Source organism: Hibiscus syriacus, unplaced genomic scaffold (genome assembly GCF_006381635.1).
Source record: "Hibiscus syriacus cultivar Baekdansim isolate YM2019G1 unplaced genomic scaffold, ASM638163v2 tig00110266_pilon, whole genome shotgun sequence".
NCBI lineage: Eukaryota > Viridiplantae > Streptophyta > Magnoliopsida > Malvales > Malvaceae > Hibiscus > Hibiscus syriacus.
This window is the reverse complement of record NW_024062654.1, coordinates 76,163-100,480: the sequence shown is the minus strand read 5'-3', so window position 1 is coordinate 100,480 and position 24,318 is coordinate 76,163. Positions and strand designations below refer to the sequence as shown.

Genomic DNA, 24,318 nt, shown 5'->3' with positions numbered 1-24,318 from the left:
AATTCTTTGATATCCAATAAACTCTAGTTTTATGATTTGTCTCAATTGTAAAACAGTGAAAGGGACAATATTTTCAAAACTTTTGGTTAAACATTTTTCGAAACTCTTTTTTGATATTTTCAGAACTTTGAAAATAAAAAAGAAAGAAAAACATATTTTTTTCAAAACAAGACAATCTCTCTAGAGTGGATCTTGGTAAATGACATGTGGCTCTCAAACATAAAACTCATGCTTAGAATCAATGTTGAAGCAAGAAATCAGGAACAATGAGGCATATTTGAAGATTCAACATCAAATGTTGAGGCATTTTTTTTAGATTTAACATTAAATGTTGGGGCATTTTTTCAGATTCAACATCGAATATTGGGGCATCTTTGAGAATTCAACATCCTGATGCAAATTATCAGACCTTTTGAAGGCATTTCCTCCAATGCAGGAACAAGTACACAAAGCACGAGACTCCATCCAGGGGATAAAACAGAACTAATTCATGTTACATGCATCTTAGACATACTTAAGAGCATCGCATTTATCATTTTTTATATACATAAGTTTTTGCAGCTTTTAGAGTCAAGTTTCAACTTCAAGATGAAGGATGCTCGATTCAAAAGCACATGGTGGTTGCTCTACCTCACAGCGAAGGGGTGACTGTCTGACAACAAAACAACTTTCCAGTTTCAGTCAGAGTCAATTTCAACTTCACGACGAAGGATATTGAACTCAAAGCGACACAATTCGCTCGAGAGTAGATTTCAACTTCACGACGAAATATATCTATCTCGAAGCCAAACTTCACAATAAAAGCGTCATCCACGTTTTCGACTTCACGGTGAAGGGAATCGTGTCCACCCGCAACATACAATACTTGGATTTCAACTTCATAACGAATGATATCCAAGTCAAGGCTCAACTTCACGATGAAAGGGCCACCTGCGATTTCAACTCCACGACGGAGGATATCGTGCCACCTGAGACAACACAAGTTCAACTCCACAACGAAGGGACGGCTGGTTGTCAACAAACAATTTCCTAATTTCAGAGCCAATTTCAACTTCACAGCGAATGATATTGGACTCGAGACAACACAAGTTTAACTTCACAACGAAGGGATGGATGGTTGTCAACAAACAATTTCCTAATTTCGGAGGCAATTTCAACTTCACAACGAATGATATTAGACTCGAGACAGCACAAGCTCAACTTCACAGCGAAGGGGCAGCTGGCTGTCAACAAACAATTTCTTAGTTCCAGGGCCAATTTTAACTTCACGGCGGAAGATATTGGACTTGGGACAATACAACTTACTTGGATTTCAACTTCACAATGAAGGATATCCAATTCCAAGGCTCAACTTCACAACGAATGGGTCATCCACAGTTTCAACTTCACGATGAAGGGAATCGTGCTCACCATTGTCTCTTTTGAGACAGTTTCCAAGTTTCCCTTGAAATAAAATATTTGAATATGTTTTCATTGAAACTAATTTCGTCTCCCTTGAGACATTTTCTTTTGGAACTAAATTTTGTCTCCCTTGAGACAGTTTCTCTTAAAACATAAACATTGAAAACATTTCCCTTGAAATGAATTTTATCTCGATTGAGATAGTTTCCCTTGAAACGAAATTTTGTCTCCCTTGAAACATAAACATTGAAAACATTTCCCTTGAAATAAATTTTATCTCGCTTAGGGTAGTTTCCCTTGAAACAAAATTTTGTCTCCCTTAAGACAGTTTCTCTTGAAACATAAACATTGAAAACATTTCCTTTGAAATTAATTTTGTCTCTCTTGAGATAGTTTCCATTGAAACAACATTTTGTCTCCTTTGAGATAGTTTCTCTGAAACATAAACCTTGAAAATGTTTTCCTTGAAACACAAAATATTTAAATCAGTTCCCCTTAAAATGAGTTTTGAGACAGTTTCCCTTGAAACAAAATCTTGTCTCTCTTAAGACAGTTTCCCTTGAAACAAATTTTGTCTCTCTTGAGACAGATTCCCTTGAAACAAAATCTTTAAATATCTTTTCCTTGAAACAAATTTCGTCTCCCTTGAGACAGTTTTCTTTAGAACTAAGTCTTGTCTCTCTTGAGACAGTTTCTTTTGAAACAAATTTTGTCACTCTTGAGACAGTTTCTCTTGAAGAAAAAAAAACCTCGAAATTGTTTCTCTTGAAACACACACAAAAAAAACCTTTGAAAATGTTTATCTTGAAACACCAAACCCTCGAGTTCGATTACGCTCAGCTTCGAGGGCACATCATTTACAACATAACTCAAGGCTAGAAGGGTTATCTGTCATCAAAAGACCTTCGAGTTTGACTATGCTCAGTTCTAATGCACATCTTTTACAGCATAACTCAAGGCAAGAAGGGCTATCTGTCAATAAAATTGTCGAGTTCGATTCCATTCAGCTCGATGACACCTCAACCACACTATTGTCCGGCTCCAATCGAGGTTTTTCAAGCCGAGAAGAAGGTTTGGGTTAGCCGTGCCTTAGTAGCAAGAAGCCTTTTTTCCGTCAGAATGGCTTAAGTCGAGAAAAGCTACTTGTCAGCGAAGACTTTTCGAGTTCGGTTTCATTCATCTCGAGGGCATATCAACCACATTATGGAGTCAAGAGATTACTTTCCAGTCGAATTTTTAGCCAAGGTCTTTAAATCGAGAAGAAGACCAAAGTGGACTACAACGAGAAGCCACGTTCTGATTCAAATCATTTCAAGATGGACTCGACTTCGCGACGGAGGAGCCATCCGCAATTCAATTCGACAAGGAGTTATTCTTCAACTCCACTGAACGAAAATTTATGTCTTTTTATCTTTGTCATATTTTTTGTTCCACGAAAAAGGACAAAGAGGGGCAGCTGTAGACAACCATTTTCTTAAAAGATAGAACTAGCAAGAGTTTCTCTCCTAGGATGACTCTTCCACCACCATATCTTTTAAAGCAACAATCACACCAACAAACGTGCAACAACCGAGTAAAGAGTCTAGTTGCATTAGGATTCTATTGTTAATAGAATTCTAAAAATAGTTAGTTTTTTTCACTATAAATACATGTAATCCTCCCCATTTGTAACACACGATTTACATACAAAATACAGAGAAAAGCACGGAAAATACAAAGGTAAATCTATTGTAAACGATTCGAAAAGGAAATAAAAGGTAGCATCTTTTTTACTTTTGATTCGGTCTCTTACATTTATGTTTTAATTATTATTATTTTATTTATTTAACTTTATTTATACGCACATTTCCCTTGTTACTCATTTTATTTAATTGTTTTGTTATTTTTCTTTTCTTTTTTTTCATGTAATATTTTTTTACATTTTATGCATTTTCTTTTTTACTTTAGTATATATTTTTATTTTTTTAGATATTATATATATATATATTATTTTTTATTATAATTTTATTAATTTATATATATATATATATTTACTATTTATTTATTATATATATATATATATTATTTTTACTTTTTTTATTATTTTATTTATTTATTTTATTTATATATTTTTTTTTCTTCTTTTTCTTTATTTATTATTTATTTTTTATATTTATTTTACTTACTATTTTATCTTTGCTTTCTTTATCTTATCTTTTATTTAATTTATTTTTTCTTCATTTTAATTTAATTTAATTTATTTATTTATTTCTTACATTTTTATCTAACATGGTTTTTTTGACCTTCTTAAGACCACACATTTAAAACTATCTAAGGTAAGTAATTGTGATCGTATTTTTACCTTTTAATTTTAAATTACAATTTTCTTAATTTAAGACAACCAGCAAATTAATTGGTACCGAAAGGGTGGTTCAAGGGTGCTAATCCTTCCTTGACCGTAATCGACTCTCGAACCTGACACATTTCTGGTAAAAGAGCAAATCATGTAAGATGGTGTCCGACCCACCTAAATTCGTTTTAAAGTGGTCGGTGGCGACTCCCAACCCAATTATTTCAAGTTGAAGCCCAATTCGAGGCCTAACGGAAAGACGATTACGACAATGCTCTTTCGTTAATGTTTTGTATTTGTTGGGAGTATTTCGAGGATAAATTTTGTAACATTTTTAATAATGGTATGATTTCCTTTCACATGTTTAAAATTAGTTTAGACACAAATTAAATCAAAATAGATTGAATCATCCTATTAAACCTGAAATAAAATATCAAATTAATTCAATTTAGAATAGAGAAAACTTCTAGTACCAATAACAAATTTTGACACTCGACTTTCAAGTCTATTTATAAAAAAATCATATAATGAGTATGTATACAATATAAAACATTGGATATTATCTTTTTAGATTTAATGCAAATAAGTGTCCGAAATTATATATTTTGATAATTTTAAATGTTTAAAGTATTTTTTTTGTTTAAAATGCATGTTTAATGTTTTCAATGTTTCTCTTAAGTGTCTACACCGTAATGATCATTAAAGATATTATTATCTGACACATGTCATATTTATATTTTTTATTTTTTAAAATTAAAAATACTAATTTTGAAGAAAATCATTTTTAAAAAGTATTAAAAAAACTCAAAATCCCTAAAATCACTAATTCAATTTTCTTATTACCGACGATCACCATCAATATCGTCAATCAGGCAAAACCCCAATATCACATGATTGATTAAACACACAACAATTGAAACTCAACCAACTTAATTTTATCTTATCTTTCTAAAAAAGTGATCCAATCCAAATTGGATCTGATTTTTTTGAAGAAAAAAATCTTACCTTATAGGTCGAATGAAACCCCGTCGAATTGGGATAAGATTCGACCCGAAAAGTATTATGAATTGAACTTTAATTTAAAAAATTATATTTATATTATTTATTTTTTTGATTGAAAAACTATATATATGTTTACAATCCACTAATACTTTTCTATCTCATAGTGGGTGTTTTATATTTATAGTAAAGGCAAAAGTTGAAACCTAATTCATTTTTTAATTGCCTTTTAAGGTTTAAAGTGAATTAGGGTTTGTTTCAAACAAGAAAATGCTAAGAAGATGAAAGACCACCAAATGGAACAAAAAGGGTAAAAGACAAAAGGAGTGACTGCAAGTGGTGGACATGCTTGGTGAATTGATTTGAGGGTTTTTATATCCACCACAGAAGCCGACAGAATACATGAGCAGATTTCTTGTGGTACACTACAGTTTAATTAAAATAAAATTTTTGAAATTCGTACAATTATATCTATAACAACAACAACAACAACAAAACCCAATTTCCATATACAATGGGGTAAAGGGGAGGTAGGGTAGTAGGCTGCCCCCAACGCCAGGTTGAGAGTAGCTTCCGTGGAAGACCTCCGGCAATCAGAAAATTAAAAATATAGATAAAATGCAAATCATGTATAAATAAATACATAAATATATAGTTAAACAGTATTCATATGTAGTCATAAATATCATTAATATTATATGCGCGTTTGAAATGGGAAGTAATCCCTGCAAATAAATCCCTGCGAAAAAATCTCTGCATATAGACAGAAACGTAAGACCCGACTAAATTTAAAAGTGAAGAGAATATTACACAGAAGTCCACGATAGCAAGCCCAGTTCTAAGCCTTCATAAATACCAATAACAGAAACGTATAAAAAGTAGAATTCATGGAAATTACTACAAAGGCATTAAAAGAAGACAGAGATGATACACCCTAGAGATGTGACCCACACTACTAGACTACCCTAGTCTTTAGTCTCCATACTTTCCTATCAGAGGTCATGTCCTCGGTAAGGGCTAAATCCATCAAATCAGATCTCAAGCAGTCTTCCCACTTCCACCTTGGTCGTTCTCTCCTTCTGGCACCGTCGACTGTAATCGACTCTACCCTCCTGACCGCATCCGACGGTAGTCGCCTAAGGACATGCTCAAACCACCGTAGTCTTCTCTCCTTCAATTTTTCAGAAACAGGCACCACCCCCAAGGACATCCTAATAGTAGAGTTTGTTGTCATATCCCACAGAGTCCTACCACATGTCCATCGAAGCATTCTCATTTCTGCAGCCTCTATCCTCCTTACATGATCCTTCTTGGTTGCCCAACATTCTGATCCATACAACAACACTGGTCTTATTGCCATTCTATAAAATTTTCCCTTAAGTTTTAGAGGCACCTTCTTGTCACACAAAACTCCAGTAGCAGCCCTCCATTTTAGCCATCCCGCCTTTATACGGTGTGTTACATCATCATCTACACCCCCATCTTTATGTATCATAGACCCTAGGTACTTGAAACAATCCTTGAGGGGAGAACGTCCTTCTATGCATATTCTACATCTTCATCGTTTTGGTCCCCACTGAAGTTTGAACATAAATACTCTGTCTTTTCAATATTGATCCTTAGACCTTTTTCTTCCAAAGCAGTCTTCCAGGTAGTCAGTCTATTATTCAACTCAGATTTTGTTTCAGCAACTAGGACAATGTCGTCAGCGAAAAGCATACACCATGATACACCGTCTGGTGTCGCACAATAGATGTCGTTCATAATCAAGGCGAAGATGTAAGGACTAAGAGTCGACCCCTGGTGGAGTCTGATTTCCACCGGGAATGCCTCGGTGTCGCCAACTGTAGTCCTGACGTGTGTAGTAGATCTACAATACATATCACGAATCGCCCGGATATAAGCAGTTGGGATCCGTCTCGTTTTCAAAGTCTTCCAAATCGTATCTCGGGGAACGCTATCATAAGCCTTCTCAAGGTCAATGAACGCCATGTGAAGATCTCTAGACTTTTCCCTATATTTCTCCATAAGTCGTCGAAGAAGATGAATCGCCTCCGTGGTAGACCTGCCTGGCATAAATCCAAATTGGTTTTCCGAAACCCTAGTAACTTGTCTCAACCTAGCCTCTATCACCCTTTCCCATAGCTTCATGGTATGACTGAGTAGTTTAATACCTCTGTAGTTACCACAACGTTGGGGATCTCCTTTATTCTTATAGATTGGTATCACCGTGTACTCTCTCCACTCCTCTGGCATCTTGGAAGTCTCTAAAATAATATTAAAGATGTTGGTCAACCACTTAACTCCCTCTTCTCCTAGGGCCAACCACACAGTGATAGGAATTTGATCAGGACCGACAGCTTTGTCCCTTCCCATCTTTCTAAGAGCCATTTTGACTTCCTCAAACCCAATCTTACTTGTAGGGCAGTCATTGGTCGTAGTATGATGGTCGGCTGACCCATCAACGGTACTATCTCTACAGGGAGAGGCACCCTCATTAAATAAGCCAAAGAAGTAACTACCCCAAACCCTCTTAATATCATGATCTTTCACTAGAAGAACACCATTGTTGTCCTTAATAAACCTAATGCTACCTAGATCCTTTTTCCTATTCTCCCTAGATTTTGCAAGCCTGAAGATGTCGTTTTGTCCTTCCTTGGTGTCTAATCTCTTGTACATTTCCTCGTATGCCTTATCCTTTGCTTTTGCCACCATTTTCTTGGCTTCCCGCTTTGCCTCCTTGTATCTTTGTTTAGCTCTCGACCTTTCTTCGTCGTCATTGCATTGTAGAAACTCCTTGAAGCAAGTTTTCTTTGTCTTCACCTTAGTTTGGACTTCGTCGTTCCACCACCACAATTCTTTATGTTCCTTGGCCTTCCCCGCCGACAACCCCAGGGTGTTTTTGCCCATCTCTCTGATGGAATTTGCCATATTTTTCCATAACAAATCTGCATTATTTGAGATTGTAGTTCCAAAACCTGTATTAGACAAAACCTTACTCTTAAAGTCATCAGCTGTCGCTCCATGTAACTTCTTCCAAAGGATCCTAGGTTTACCCAATTTAGCTCTCCTATGAGTGCTCCGCCCGTGCGGTACGCGGAACACCAAAACCAACAATTTGTGTTGTGATGCACATGCCTCTTCAGGGTACACCTTACAGTCAATGCAAGCCCATCGATCCCGATTTCGAGCCAGGATGTAGTCGATTTGGGTACAATGCCCCCCGCTATGAAACGTAATCAAGTTCGCATCTCTCTTATTAAATAAGGAGTTAGTGACCACTAAATCGTATGCAGTAGCAAATTCAAGCAACGTATGTCCCTCATCGTTCTTGCTACCATAACCGAAACCCCCATGAACACCGTCAAACCCGTCGGTTACGCTACCTATATGGCCATTGAAGTCTCCCCCTATGAAAACTCTTTGGTCCTCCGGAATGTTCCTACGTACAATTATATCTATGTGACTAGTATTCTAGGGAATGGTATACTTCTATATTTATTTATTTGGGATACAATAAATTTTAAATATTTGTACTTTTTATGTATATAATAAATTATTATTTTTCTCATTCATAGTGATAGATAAAATCAGCTTACATTAAATTTTATTTCTTATATATATTCGAAAATAGATCTTAAATTATTTACAAATAAGTTCTTAAAAACGATTTAAATAAAATCATATGTTTTTAATTATGTTTAAGTAAAAAAAATTAATTTTATATTACGAATAATTATTTGATATATTTTTCTCTCTCTCAACAGGCGATTTAATCTGCCACCATTTGATTAATTAATTAAAATATTAATTAAGTACGTATGATCATAAATTAAAGCTTGGGGGAGAATAATTTTGCTGACTGGATATTTGAAAAAAATGAGAAACTAATTATTATAATTTTAAAAATTAAATAGAAAAATAGAAAATAAAGGTAAAGGCCTCGTGCCTTATCGACATATATACCCCCTCCTCCTTCTTCAACCTCTGTTCATTTCTCATAAAAAAAAAAAACAAAAACAAAAACAAAAACAAAACCATAGCTTATTTTCATCAGCTTCTTGCTACCTAATCCATGGCCAAAGAAGGAGAGCACAGCACGTTCCATGCCAAGGACTATGTCGACCCTCCACCGGCCCCGTTGTTCGATGCATCGGAGCTCAAGAAATGGTCATTCTACAGGGCACTGATAGCCGAGTTCATCGCAACTATGCTCTTCCTTTACATCACCGTCTTGACCGTGATCGGTTACAAGAGCCAAGCCGATACCACCACCGACTCGTGTGCAGGTGTCGGTATTCTCGGTATCGCTTGGGCCTTCGGTGGCATGATCTTCGTCCTCGTTTACTGCACTGCTGGGATTTCCGGTACGTGATTTTTGAGTTTCCCATGTGTTTTTATAAATGTCTCTATTGATTATTTGTCTTGTTTTCTTTGGGTGCAAACAACAGGTGGTCACATCAATCCGGCGGTGACATTTGGTCTGTTGCTGGCTCGTAAGGTCTCGTTGGTCCGAGCCATTTCGTACATGGTGGCTCAGTCTTTGGGAGCCATTTGCGGAGTTGGTTTGGTTAAGGCTTTCCAATCATTGTACTACAACAGGTATGCAATTACGGATGGATGCAAGTGTGTTTTGAAATTCAAATTTATTTATATTACTTGATTATTTTATTAATACATGTATCTTATAAAAAATTATAATATTAATATATACGTATTTTTTAAAATATTTCGAAATCCATAACTTTAGATATGGAGGTGGAGCCAACACTATTGCTGATGGATACAGCACCGGAACTGGTTTGGGTGCCGAAATTATTGGAACATTTGTTTTGGTTTACACCGTCTTCTCTGCTACTGATCCCAAGAGGAATGCTCGAGACTCCCATGTCCCTGTAAGTTCCTTTTACCTCCTTCTAAGCTGTAATTACTTGAGTTAATTCGAATTATTTCGAATAAGAAAAATTCAAAAGCTTAGACTCTAGGTTTGATGTATTTCTAAAGTAAATGAAACTTTTGATATATTATATCATATATTTATATTTTTAGAATTAATAAAAATAATATACATAATTCTATCTATATTGTTGAAAAAAAATATTTGATTTAAGATCCATAGATGATGAGGATGTGAATGAGATTTTGTACCAATTGATAGATGAAGAAACATGCACTGTGAGAATAGCTGGCCTATTATCACTGTATTTACCATTATAAAAGATTAAAAGCAAAATGGCAAGATATAGCAAAGAGTAGGGTGTTTAAAAATACCCTATTTGTTATAATTGATTAGAAATTGTTAACTCTTTTATTTCTTTTTAAAAAATGGGTCAGCTATTCGGCTCGTTAATTTTCAAGATGTATAGAACGAATTCAGACCGTAAAATCTCACTTAAACGGATATCCGACTATCCAATTATTTAACTCTCTTTTTAATTAAAATTATTACAAAATGATCACTCCGGTGTTATTAAGTGTAAAACTTTGAAAATTTAATTATTATTTTATAACAGTTTGATAAAATTTAATAATTATTTTTGTAACTATTCGATAAAATTTAATGACCATTTTATAATTTTTTAAAAGTTTACTGACAAAAGTAAGTATTTGAGCATAGTTCAATGACCTATGATATATTTTATCGAAAACAAAAACGTCTTTATTGTGAATTCATCTCCATTTAACAATGTATCTTTTTCTCTCATTTCCTCGTAGTAGTAAATTTTTCAATTGATTCAGAAAATTATTATTAAAAAGCACTATTAATGTAAATACTTATATATATCTAATGTAAGTCATTTTATTAATAAAAAATAATGTGAGCCATTTACAACTACACCATCAATTAATAATTTATTAAGAAAGTTACTCAAATCTTAAAATGGCGCAATTTGCCCTTCAAAAGTTATAAAATTTCTGCCTTCGTCCTTGAGGTTAATCCACAATACTTGATTGAGTTTTGTTAATTATGTTTGAAGGTATTGGCTCCACTTCCCATTGGATTTGCTGTATTCATGGTTCACTTGGCTACCATCCCAATCACTGGCACTGGCATCAACCCTGCTAGGAGCATTGGAGCTGCTGTTATCTTCAACAACAACAAGGCTTGGGATGATCATGTTATTATTCTTCTCCACAATCTCTATTTCTAAAAAAACCGGGTCAAAATTCAGATCGGTTAAATATCCATATTCATAATAACTAGCAAACCAACCATATATTCTACCAAGGGGTGGATTCACCCAATATTTTATTGATTATGTTTATCCTGAAATTTGATTTGTGCTCACAGTGTACAAAATTTGTATTGTGTGCCTATCTTTAAAAAATATTTCTAGATCTGTTACTGATTCTATTTTGTTTTTCAGTGGATCTTCTGGGTTGGACCCATGGTTGGAGCAGGCATTGCAGCATTCTACCACCAATTCATCTTGAGAGCAGGGGCTGTCAAGGCACTTGGCTCATTCAGGAGCCAAACCCATGTTTGATTCATCGCACCAAAACCATATAATTCAGTGGAATTTGTGGAGGAGAAATAATGTGGGAATTAGGGTTTATGGTTTTATGTAAGTTTAAGTGTCTTTTCAAAGGGCCCTCCCTTTCTTCTTCAACATTTCCTTTGGGGGAAGTTGAAAAAGAAACCTATGGGTCTAATGAAAATGTAGATAAACTACTCTTTTGAGAAGTGTGGGGTGGGAGGGCTTTTCAAGTACTTACTTTCCTTAAAATTCACTTTAGCTCTTGTTTTATGCCAAGTTTATGCTTTTAAGAAAAGAGTTGGACTTTGTTGTCTTTTATTTTAATGTATTGTGTCTTAATTTGCACTTGTGTACATTGATCAAGGGCTTCATTATCAAATTCTTACTCACTTCCGATAATGAAAATGATATAAAATTTTGGGTTTGGTTCTTATAACTAAAGATTTTTTTAGAAAATTGTATTTAATGTAAAAAATCTCTGTTAAAAACATTTATTAAGAAAAAAAGAGTTTGGTAGAATTAATTGCACAGTCGGTCCCAAGAGTAAAAGATAAATCTGATTAGCAGAGGGAGTAATAGTGAGGCGTATGGCCTTGCCAAAGACGGGATCAAAAGGACTACAGATCCGTTTTATGTTTTTCAATGAATATTTTTCTTGTGTGATATGTTACTTTGTGGGTCAGACTACTTTCATTGATCTTGGTTTCCTGACTTTCTTTATTGTGCCTTTTAAGTTTGTTGCAGGGTAATCCACTTACCATGTTAACGACATTTGTGACATATTAATTTACTATAGTATAATGTTTGCGTTTTTAATTCGGTGTCGTCTACAATAGTGTAATATATACTTAATCCGAAATACATCTCAAACAACAATACGTCAATGAGTTCAATGATACCATAATATGCACAATACATATCATAAATGATAAATCGTAAAAAAAAATATTGTAGACACTAATTTTTTGTCCAGTTTTATTTTATTTTATTATTATTATTATTATTATTATATTATTATATTATTATTATTATTATTATTATTATTATTAAATAACACTAATTACAAATATTATAGGCCCAGACTCAGAGGCCCAATAGAAGATCCAGAAGCCCATTTACAAACCAGACCCGGAGGCCCAACATCAGACCCAAAAGCCCATTTACAAACCAAACCCGGATTAGCCTAACCCAGTCCAAACCTAGCCCAAACCCGATCCAACAGAACTCTTCTAGGGTTTTCATCTCAGCTTCCAGCCGCCACAGCTCTTAGCCGTTAGATATAGCCTTGATCAAACGGTCCAGATGTCTTCTAGAAGAAACCCTAGGGTATCATAACCCTAGTGCTATGTTTGGCTGCCGCCTCTGCCAGATGATAAACCGTCGCCGCCTTTAAAGCCAGGTGCTCCTCTTAGCCGCTGTCACGCCTCCGCCGAAGCCTCCAGAAGACTCAAGAAAGGTCGCGCACGTTGCAGCCCTTCGGTGAGTCGCCATCGTAGCTTCGGTGACTCACCAAGGCTTCCCTTATTACCCGTCCAAGACGAGCATCGTGGTGGCCTATAAAAGGCCACTGATCCTGCAGAGAAAGGACAAAAACAGCAAGCAACACACACAAAACAAAAAACACAACCAAGCAGTACAAACAAGACGAGAAAAATCGAGAGAAAAAGAAAAGGAGGAGAAACTTACCGAGGAGTCCTCAATGTCGGCGGACCGCCAAAAAACTGAAGGTAACAAATTTAGACCTAGCCCGATTGATTCGCTTTTAGGACGAAAGGGGCTTAGATCTGGGTTTAGAAAAATACGGGCTTTAATCTGGGTATTTTTGTAAAATCTTGCCATCATGGGCGATGGCGGCTGTTGGTGCCGAAACACGGTGGCCGGAGGTGGACGGCCTTCCCTCCAACGAGGGAATTGTAGAGAGAATGTAATGTTTGTTTACTAGGATCAGTAATGAAACTTTCGCATTAAATGCATGAGGGTGGTTGTTATTGGTCTTAGTAAAACCACATAATTTTCCAAACTTTTCATACATAATGATTTTTAAATTAAATAAAATATTGAACTCAAAGTTTCTAATTTTTAAATATAGGGTAATCATCTTTTTCCAAACTTTGCATACATAATGATTTTTAAATTAAATAAAATCTTGAACTCAAAGTTTTTAATTTTTAAATATAGGGTAATCAACTAGGTATCAATTTTGACGTTGTGGGGTATTAATCTTTCACCATGCGTAACTGACTCATGAACCCGATTTCTTATTTTTGTAGACTAAAATTTGGTATTTTTAATAAAATAAAAATGTTTTGTTAAAATTATTCGATTTTTGGTATTTCAATCGCACCTAAAAATAATTGATGAAAACTCTAAATTTTTCATAAAAATCATTTTTTATTTTTAAAATGTCGAATCGATTTAAAAAAAAAGTCGGTTACGAAAATATCATCCTTAATAGCTTGGTTCTTTATTATTCTGAGACATTTAATAAACAATGACAACACCGTGATTAGAGCCAACCACACAAGAAAAAAGACTGCGAGCCCAATAAAAAATGGTTACATGATGATCTAAAGAGATCCAAAGACTCCGATAGATTTTTGTGATATTAAGGGATACAGAGTTCATTAAAGTTCTTTATATTATATTAATTTTGTCATAATAAATTTATTAAATTTTGATTTTTAATTTTTTCTCAATTAACCCCATTAAATGTGTGACGGATTTGACCCTTTAAAAAAAACATATAAATTCAACGAGCCCAACAATTTGCCCTTAAAAAATTGATATTCCACAATTGTTTAAGGGTAAATTGTACCAATGTTTGGTAAGGCTGGAATAACCCAACAATCTGAGTTAATATATACAGACACATGATAAGCTTATATATAACCCAAACAATCTGAGTTAATATATACAGACACGTGATAAGCTTATATATAAGCCAAGAATCTGAGACATATCAGCATAAAATCAGATTCAGTGTAATATCCCAAATATCAGACCAGTAACTATATCGAAAAAATTTGAAAATTTAAGATTAAATTGAATAAGTGGTAAAAGATGAGAAAAATGATTTAGAATAATGTTTAGACTAATTTATATCAATAGATAAGTTAATAGGGCACTTTGGTCTTTTAAGAGGAAAATGAATTTAAAAATAGATAGGGATTTTAAATAGGAAGAAAGAGAAAAGTAAAACAATTCTACACTTCTTATTCTTCTTCACGTTGGTGTGCTCTCCTCTCTAGCATAAGATAAAATTCCTATTAGCTAGTGTTTTCTTTAAATTATGGGTTGTTTTGGTAACATTAAGTAATATATGCATAAAAAATGATTAGATGGGATTAAAATGAGGAGATAAGGAAATAATGGAGATTTTATAAATGGGTTTTGAAATGATATGTTAATATATGAATGTTTATTTGTAGATTTGACTTGTTAAAGAGCTAAATGAGAGATTAGAAACATTGGATGAGTTTAAAAATAAGATAGAAATTTTGGTGTGATTCTTAGAAACAAATGATCTTGAGGGATACTAGATGTTTTAAGTATCTAAATGAGGGAAAGTTAGTGTGTATAAGTAATGAAGAGTTTGGTAGCATTATGTGAGGTAATCCTAACGAAATTTGACCTCATTTGTGTAATAATCGGGTTAAAAATTGGAAAATATGGGCACGAATATCGGTACTAATAGAACAGTACCGATACTATAAACTAAAAATAGGATGATCAGTTGCATAGTATCGATATTGATTCAATCAGTATCGATACCAAAGGGGGAGTATCGATACCGAAGGGAATGTATCGATACCATTTTGAAACAGAATGCAAAACCGGTATCGATATCATAGTATGGTAGTATCGATACCATGGTAGTGGTATCGATACTGAGGAACCAGAAATTTTATGAAAGGCTATGATTGTTGTGGAAAAGTTACTAATAGGTACTTTTGAGTAATGTTTAAGTATAATTGTTAGAAAATATACTAACAATTGATATTATACATGTATCTAATGGATATAGAATAGATTGAAATCAAGCTCCTGAGTCAAGTAAAGTTAAAGGCAAATGACAAGTTTCAGAGTAGCAGTTTGTGCATTTTGGATATCAAAGCAAGGCAAGTCAGATGAGTGCATTTATTGTATGCAATCTATTTAAGGACAATATGCAATAAATACAATTAGAATGTTTAAATTTTAAAGTATGTTTTATAGTAGTTACTAAATTTTATTTAATGTATGGAAATAATTTTATGAATGAGTTTTAGAGTATGAATTGTTCTAGAACGAATGATCAAAAGAATAATGTATATGGATGCATTATTGGCATGAAATGATGCCTTAGCTGAAATGCATATGAATGCATTATCGGCATAAAAGAATAATGCATATGGGTGCATTATTAGCAGGAAAGGATGCCTTAGCTGAAATGCATATGGGTGCATTCTCGGCATAAAAGAATAATGTATATGGGTGCATTATTGGCATGAAATGATGCCTTAGCTGAAATGCATATGAGTGCATTATCGGCATAAAAGAATAACGCATATGAGTGCATTATAGACATGAAATGATGTCAAAGTTGAAATACATATGGGTGCATTATCAACATAAAAGTATGCTATTATTGAAAATGCATAATGGGGCATGATAAACGTGAATGGACGTTATTAATGAAAATAAGGAATAACACCCAATGATTATGACAATTTCGAATGGAATATAGTTTAACTATAAAGGATTAGAGAATCCTTAAAGAATATACAATTCGATGTGAATCAAATAATATGACATACTCGTGTATACATAAATGTTTCTTTACACTATTATATCTCACTAAGTAAATACTTAACGTGTGTTGCTTTCACGCATAGGTAAAAGCGAAGACTAATCCAGTAAAGAGTGCAGCCGTATCAGAAGTTATCATCTATTAAGGTTGACTCACCAGTAACATTAGGACAATAATAATCATTTTGGAACTTTGTTTGGCATGTAATTAAATTTAACAAAATATTTTGTAATATAACTTAACGAGTACTACTTATTATGTTAATTTATGTGGAATTAAGTTTGCAACAAAATTTTAAAGTTTTTTTTATGAGTAGACAGTTTAAAGTGATATGACATTTGTATTCGTATACGGAAACGTATATGAGATATGGGTGTTACATTCATAGACTTAAATTTGTAGTGCCATAAATTTATAGTACAAAATCCAGAACATCATTGTTTGAAACAAAGAACTTTGGTTTAGCTATGGCAGAAATAAATCTGGTATAAAGAAACATGGTAAACTAAGCTAACATTGTATAGCTACTGCATTTTTCTGCAGATTCCGACGTATATTTCTGAAACGAAAACTAACATCAAAGAATGTTCGTATTTGATTCCGTCGACACTAAGTGACATTAATGTTCCTCACGACATTGGCCGGAGCACGTGTTTTCAACACCATTTCCTCGTACTCCGTCTCCGGATCAGATAATGCTACGATCGCCCCTCCTGCACCTATAGATGCTTCATCTTCATGTATGACGACTGTTCTTATCACGATATTAAGATCGAAAGTCTGGTTATAGGAGAAAAATCCAATGGAGCCCGAGTATATACCTCGGGAGCAGCTCTCGATGGAATCTAAAAGTTCCATTGATCTCAACTTCGGAGCCCCTGTCATTGAACCGCCGGGAAACGCTGCCTTGACGCAATCAACAGCACTAACATTCGACTGCTTTTTCCCCCGGATCGTACTCACCATTGTATGAACAGTTTGCATAAGACTCAACTTCCATTAAATGAGGCACATGTACGGTGCCTGGTTCACAAACACGACCCAGGTCATTCCTTAGAAGATCGACAATCATTAAATTTTCAGCCTGATCCTTTTCACTGCGGTGAGACGAAAGAGAGTACTTAAACTTCGAATGAAATAAGAGAATGATATGAAAATACATTATGGCTCTCAATCCATCATGCTTTTAATATTAGTTTAACGGGTTCGAAATCTGGTAAAACCGTGCACATACCACCAGATACAGATAACGGAATTACCTGTACTGCAACTGCAACTTGAGCCGTTCATCTTCATCCGATGTTGCACCACGAGCAACGGTCCCCTTAATCGGTTTGGCTTCAAGTATACCATTTCTATCTAGTCGTAAGAACCTCTCGGGAGAAGAAGAGCATATGCATAATTTTTCCTTCGAAAAATTTAGCCATGAAGCATAGGGAGCCGGATTTCTCTCCCTAAGATGAAGATAAAGTCTGAAAGGATCTACTTCCCCAATGAACTTTCTAAACTGAGTTGTGAGACAGAGCTCATAGCTTTCTCCATCTTTAATGTACTTCAGGCATTTCTCAATGTCACTAAGGTATTGCTCTCGGGATTTCTTGGAATGAAAGCCTGCTTCATGCGGAGAGTTTGTCGCAGATTTCGAAATCCGTTCATCAAACGTTTTAGTGACAGAACCTTTCAAGCTGACAAGCTTCTTTTCGATATCATCCAGCCATTGGGTCTTAGTTGTATTTCCTTCGTGTAAGGACATCAAATAAACATCATTGGAATGATGATCAATAACTATAAGGTTATCCGCAAAGAAAAAGCATGCGTCTGGAGTTGTCGATTTGTGAGCATTTGATGCTGCACCACATTCTACTTTAAGATTATACCTGCAATAGAAGCAAATTCATGTCCAATACACTCAGAGCCAAGTGACTGTAGGTTTTATCGGAATAAGGAAGCCGACGCACAAGAAGGAAAAACCAGTAAAATCATAGCTAGAAGTAAAATACGATTGCAGCTATCGAGCTCAAAGAACAGATTGTTTTTGTTTCGGTAGGGGAGGAAAATAATTGAAAGAAATCAACGTTTGTACAAACAACATACCCTATATAACCTATAAATCCCCCATAGAAATCAAATGGCAGTCCTTCAAAATCTTTTTCCTCATGACAGAGTGACAAAAGTTCCTGTTACATGAGTAGAAACGCGAGTTACTGTAAAACCGAATTGTTTAATGATATAAATTAGAACGAAAACAGAAAATAATTTTCAGTATGATTCGAAGAGGCATAACCAACATATTAATACAGTCATCGAGAGAGATGATAAACACTTGGAGCATACAACCAAAATCTATCATGAATTCCATCTGATAACCAACCTGCGATGGGATGAATTCTGACACGGGTATGTTCAGATCGTTCTAAGTTTCCACTGTTATGTCGAGATATTTGTTGGACACAAATGTATATTTCAAGTAACTTTTAAGAGAGAAAAAAGTGAGAGCAACATGTATAGTATGTTTAAATTTCTCTTTATATTCTGATATCTTCGATCGAAGCTATCTGATGTACTAACAAGGAATGAATAATACATCCATCAAAATCCAAAAATACCTTGTTCAAATATTCGAAAAAACCTTCTTCCAGAAATTTGCTGTTAGTAGAGCCTTCAGCATCTTCAATCAATAAATGACCTCCACGTTTACCAGCTGCATTGCTACAAAAGGAATGAAGTTCTTAACTATTATATGATACTCAAAACAACTAATGAAAATCGACCGTTGAGCAATCAATCATGTATAAGCCGGGGAAAAAGCATAAAGAATAACCTCAAAATATTTCTGAAGACAAAAAGAAACTTTGACTAATTGGTTGAAAGATGACAGATAATATATTTTATTCAAACCTTTCTTCGGACAATCTGAAAGTTAATTGCTTCCAAAGATCTCCACCTTTGCCCCCCATGAATGAAAACCGTGCTCTTCCCTGAATGTTGAGAAAAATTAAGACCAAGATGATAGTCAATCACAACATAGAGCTATGAAAATGTAAATTATGAAGCCAAGTCAATCAAATTGGTTATTTACTACAACTATATTATGTCTAGCCAGACTGCTATGTCTTTTGTTTCTGCAAATCAGATGATTTAAACTTAGATCTTTCGCTATGTTCCATTTGAAAGACATTTTGCGAAGTGATAAACCAACCTTCTCTGTTGATGAACTGTCCAGCCAAAAAGTGTTTTCAGCCCTATTTTTCCCAAAAAGTTCAGAAAATATGTTCCTTGCTCCGCCAACTTTACTGGCCAAGTGATCGAACTTCCTCCATTTCAACTTTAGAAATTTAGCACCCATGCTCGGCGGCAAAACATTGACCATATCGAAAATTTCAAAATTTGTCTGGTCTGCACCTTGCATAAATTGCCCATTGCTAGGAGCTCCTCTATTCAACCGGATATCTTCCTTTTTCGCTGATTGTCTCCCTGTGTGAACAGCTCCAAACAGTCTATTAACATGGGGTACCTGCATGGACACTAAAACAAGTTTACTGCTCAGAGAAGCATATGCATCTCAAAAGACGAAGCAGAAGTTAAAAAAAAGAAGCAGGTAAAGCAGATGTCTTAGTGGAATCATTATTCATTAATGCCATTTCAAATTGTCTAAACAGTACTCGGACAAATGATAAGAGGCAGGTTAAATCTTTTTCAGTATTGTTAAACCACCATTTACGGCATAAGAAAATTGTGTTTAATATCACAAAAATTATATTCCAAGTTATCGTTTTAATGAAATGACCATCTCCAAAAGCGTGTGAACAGCCAAGAGGAGGGCAGGGTAGACAGCAAATACACAACACAAGGATAACAAAATTATATTTCTAAAAGGGGCTTCATTTTACCAGTATAATGGATTTCTGTCACTGCCGAACGATGAACTTTTAGCCAATAATCCTCGGTTATTTCTCTAAAATTCTGAATATCTGTCTTCCGTAAGTTGTCGCGACACTTTCAGGATGAAACTGAGGTAAAATTATGGGTGTCAAGAGAATGGCAAAAAGTACGGATAGAATGAGATAAGCAAAGCTTAAAACGAGATAATCCTCGAGCTTACTTGCACACCATAGTGAGGCCAAGTAGCATGCCTAATTCCCATGATAACTTTTCTACTTTTTGTTCCATTAACATGTCTAGAAGCACGATAACTCCCATTTCGTGCTGAAAAAGGATCGAAGTTTGCTTGTGGACTCTCACTCTCATAAGCATCAGGGATGGCATCAAACTTCTCAAAGCAGAAAATGTGTCATCAGAAGTGGTCCAAGCTATTGGTATGAGCTCTTTCGGAAGAGATTCTCCATCTATAACAAGTGAATGATATCGAACAACCTGTAAAAAAAATAACAACCAACCTTAAAACTACACGATCACCGCCTCACAGAGATTGTTTAATGTGACAACAAAGCTTTTAAAGAAACAGAGAGACCATTATTTTCGCATTCAAGCTAAAAAATAAGAGAAGGCTGACCTTGAACCTTGAATTTCTGCCAGACGGTATATTAGCAAATAGCTTGCATCCATCATGCTCAATTTCACTGTATAGAACAAGAAACATTAAATACAAAGGAAAACAAGAACTTTTTCTTTGTATTAGGAGCAAATAAGACATGGTTTTGCATGTGTATAACAGTAATTAGTTGAAGTGAAAATTGTCAAAACTCATTACAAAGCAAATTTTCTCCAAATTTTTCACAACTCATTATTAAGCAAACAAGGCAAACTTGAAATCATAGATCATAATACCTTAGGCGTCCATGGATTGGCTCAGATGCATGGATAATTTGAGCACCATGTGCATAACCTAGAGACTGTCAAATCAAATTTCAATCGAGTCAGATACTGACAAACAGAACCCAACAAACAAAAGCATGTAAACCAAAAACTTTCAAGTCCAGCAAACAAAATCTCAAATCATAGATTAAATGATGAAAAGAATTGTGCATAGGAACAAAAAAATAGCTCTATTTAAAGTCCATCAAGGTTGAATGGAACTGAAGTGAAAAGACACATATGATAGACATTCAAACATAACCACATACTAGTGAAGAAATTACAACAAATTTGTTTCACTAAAAAAATGGTAATAAGTGCATTGCAAATGCATGTAAATGAAATACCTGATGTCCAAGACAAACACCCAAAATAGGGATATCCCAGCACTCCAACAGCAGCCGAAGACACACTCCTGTTATTTTCAAACTAGTTTATTAGACATGTCATAAAATGGTTTATTAGAAAATCTAAGAAACACAGATTGTGTTGCTCAACGCCATTATTTTGGATTGGGGAATTAATATCATCTATGTTGATATAAGTCAAAAACTATCTGATTGCATTATATTACTTAAATTGCTATCCATCGATCATAATAATCGAATCCTGACTTTCTACTCGTTCAGTCGGCTAAATAAGCCAAAAGGACAATATATAAAAATTGAATACTACTTCTAACAGTCTCACCTATATCTGCCGGGCATGTTGGAGAACCAGGTCCAGGTGATATAACAATATTATCAAATGCACCCTCCTCGTATAAGAAAGAGCAGATGTTTTCCCATGTCAATTCATCATTTCGCACAACTACAGGTGGCGCTGACAAAATTGCAGACCGTAAGGAAAGATGTCAGGACAGCTTCAATCAAGTTAATATTTAGTTCTTCAGTAACAAGAATTAATTCCATCATGCAGAGTGCAGAAAACAAAATAAAAAAGCTTAGAGGTCAAGGGTGTAACTGGAATGATCTGCCTGAGTGGTAGCTATAAATATATTCAATACAAGAAGACGTACACGAGTAAGAAGAAGATTGTAAGAGAAAACTCACAGCCATTAATGACACTTAGCTCCTGGTAAATGTTGTATGTATAGCTATCATAGTTATCGATCAACAATGTCCTCACTAATTCAAGCTTCCTTCTGGGATCTGCCGGCCGTTTCTTTCCCATGAACGATCCTTCTAAATGGCCAGGAACTAGATGACTTGATATCACCATTTTCTTAGCATCGGAATACGAGGATAGAAAATAATGCTTTCTGATGTAACCACCAGCCCTTGTAAACAATTTAGACGCCGCTGGATTTGCCTTTATATTCCTCAAACCCTCAATATTGGGGTATGTGAGTTCAGAAGAACATAAACTGAAGCTCATTTTTTTTGCTTCAAAAGGGAAGTTTGGCGAAAAATGACACGAGAACTCCCCTTACCTTCTGCAAAAAAGTTCTCATTAGATTTTTTAAAACCTATACTTTTCCGAACCAAAATGACTACTACACAATGTGACTACTCTTCTACTGATCCACAAGGAAACTACTTAGGCATTTATGGCCCGGCTTAAAACGAACAAATTTACTATAGAATCGAATTCTACCAGTGGATGCCTTTCAGGTCAACCTATTCCACAATACAAGTATAGCCATTGAAAAGGGAAACCTTGTATAACCTTCAAGTAACTTTTACAGATCAGGGGATCGACTGAGTGTCGGAAAGACAGATAAAAACATGGTAAAGAAAAGCAGCCCACTATCATGTTTGCTCCTTTGTGTTTTTGACTTCTTTTTTACTAGTTTCATACCAATTTGATTCAATTAATTAAATCTTAAAGCAAATTGTGAAGAGCCTAACTAAAATCAGATATGGAACCTCTAATAACCCACTAAATCATGGGTGCAATCGCACCCGATAACTACTTTTATTACAAAGGCAAATATTAACAACGAAAGACAACACCAAGATCACAATCCAATACAGTTCAACAAATTTAAAAAGCACCCATATAGAAACTATAAAGTAAGAAAAAACCAACATTCAGCAGTAACAAATGAAAATCACAAGGGAAGGTGGAAGAGCAAACACTTGGGGATAGAAAACAAAGGAAGCTTTCTGTCAGCAAATCAAATAACACTTGGGGATAAAAAAAAAAGGAAGAAAGTTTAGATAAAGCAGATATCTTTTAGCTGGAGCAGAAATCTCTGCACGTTCAATCCAATGCCCTCAAAAAAACGAAAAGCAAATCACGGAAATGGGAAAAATCCATTCTTTCTTAAACTATTAAAACATCATAAGAAAAGAGGCTAAAGGTAGGTAAGCAGATCTTACACATGAAAAGAACAGAATAAAAGAGATGGGTACCTTAAGATTGTGAGAACATGAATAAAATTGATGGTTTTACAGAGGATGTTGGTGTTATTAACAGGCGGTGTTGTGGTGAAAAAAATGGAGGAATGAGACGTGGTAGGTAGACGCCTAAGCCGGGCTGAAAATAGCACAAAGGACAAAAATGGGGTGGATCCCAGATTCCATGGATTTATTGGCCATTGGACAACATATGGATGTCGATAATCATCCAAATATAATTGAAAATTTAACAAAATCTTACCACCTTTCAAGTCCCCAGGATTTCCCATCCATGCATACCTATATCAATATAAGTAATAAATTAGGGTAAACTATATCGATATAAGTAATAAATTAGGATTTTTAAATTATAATTTAATTATTTAATTAAAATATTATTACAAACAAATTATTTAATACAGATGATACGAGAAAGACTGACGGATTTGACAACTTGTGGAGGTATGACACGGAATCATTTGAGCAAGTGGATTGTGAGATTTTCAAAACGTATTGGATATTGTTCGGTAATTGATGCGGAACTTTGGGGAGTCTATATGGGACTGAAGATGGCTTGAGAGAGGAACTTTCAAAGGATCGTGATGGAAACAAATAGTAAGGAGGTGTTGGTTGTCCTACAACGAAATCAGGGAACAGAAGGTATATCGGCCCTTGTATCTCATATTCATAATATGCTTCATGGAGGGTGTGGTTGCAATTCAGGTACGTACTCAGAGAGTGCAACCAGATGGCTGATGGGTTAGCTAGCATGGCTTGGAAGAATCATGGTTGTGAGAATGTGTATGTTGATTTGTCAGAGGAAGTTCGGGCGGTATTTAATCAGATATTATAGGATTTAGTAGTGGTTAAGGCGTTTAAGCCTCCTTTGTATTAAAAAAAATATCAAAGCGAAAGTTTAATGGAGTTTGGTATAATAATAATTTTAGTTCTTAAAATTTATATAATCTATCAATTTAATCATAATTTAAAAAAAATCGATAAACTAACCTTTTATAATTAAAATTTTTAAATCAATCAATTATTAACTCAGTTATAGATAGATTATATTTTTAAAGATTATAATTTAGTTATCTAATTAAAATTAAATAAAAATGAGAAAAATTGTTAACACTAATAAGATAGAAGTTTCTCAAAAAAAATAAA

The 24,318-nt window shown here is 34.7% G+C and overlaps 1 protein-coding gene, 1 long non-coding RNA gene and 1 pseudogene across 2 annotated transcripts; 2 read left to right on the top strand and 1 right to left on the bottom strand.

Annotated features, from left to right (window-relative positions):
- The first annotated feature begins 3,009 nt into the window (after window positions 1–3,009).
- LOC120115564 lies at window positions 3,010–21,922 on the top strand. Its single transcript, XR_005515492.1, has 3 exons — window positions 3,010–3,026; window positions 3,786–3,796; window positions 21,800–21,922. It is a non-coding gene; the product is annotated as an uncharacterized LOC120115564 (long non-coding RNA).
- Window positions 4,637–23,250, bottom strand: LOC120115562 (annotated as a pseudogene).
- On the top strand, window positions 8,758–11,243 carry LOC120115563 (probable aquaporin PIP2-5). Its single transcript, XM_039136230.1, has 5 exons — window positions 8,758–9,096; window positions 9,181–9,331; window positions 9,480–9,624; window positions 10,708–10,848; window positions 11,098–11,243. The coding sequence occupies exons 1-5, from the start codon at window positions 8,805–8,807 to the stop codon at window positions 11,215–11,217; spliced, it is 849 nt and encodes a 282-aa protein (XP_038992161.1). The 5' UTR covers window positions 8,758–8,804; the 3' UTR covers window positions 11,218–11,243.
- Window positions 23,251–24,318: the final 1,068 nt, after the last annotated feature.

Excerpts from the sequence above, each read along its gene's own strand:
- LOC120115563 (XM_039136230.1), top strand. The coding sequence starts at position 8,805 with ATGGCCAAAGAAGGAGAGCACAGCACGTTCCATGCCAAGGACTATGTC. Across the intron at positions 9,625-10,707 it reads CTCGAGACTCCCATGTCCCT|GTATTGGCTCCACTTCCCAT; the intron begins GTAAGTTCCTTT and ends TTATGTTTGAAG. Across the intron at positions 10,849-11,097 it reads ACAAGGCTTGGGATGATCAT|TGGATCTTCTGGGTTGGACC; the intron begins GTTATTATTCTT and ends TTTGTTTTTCAG.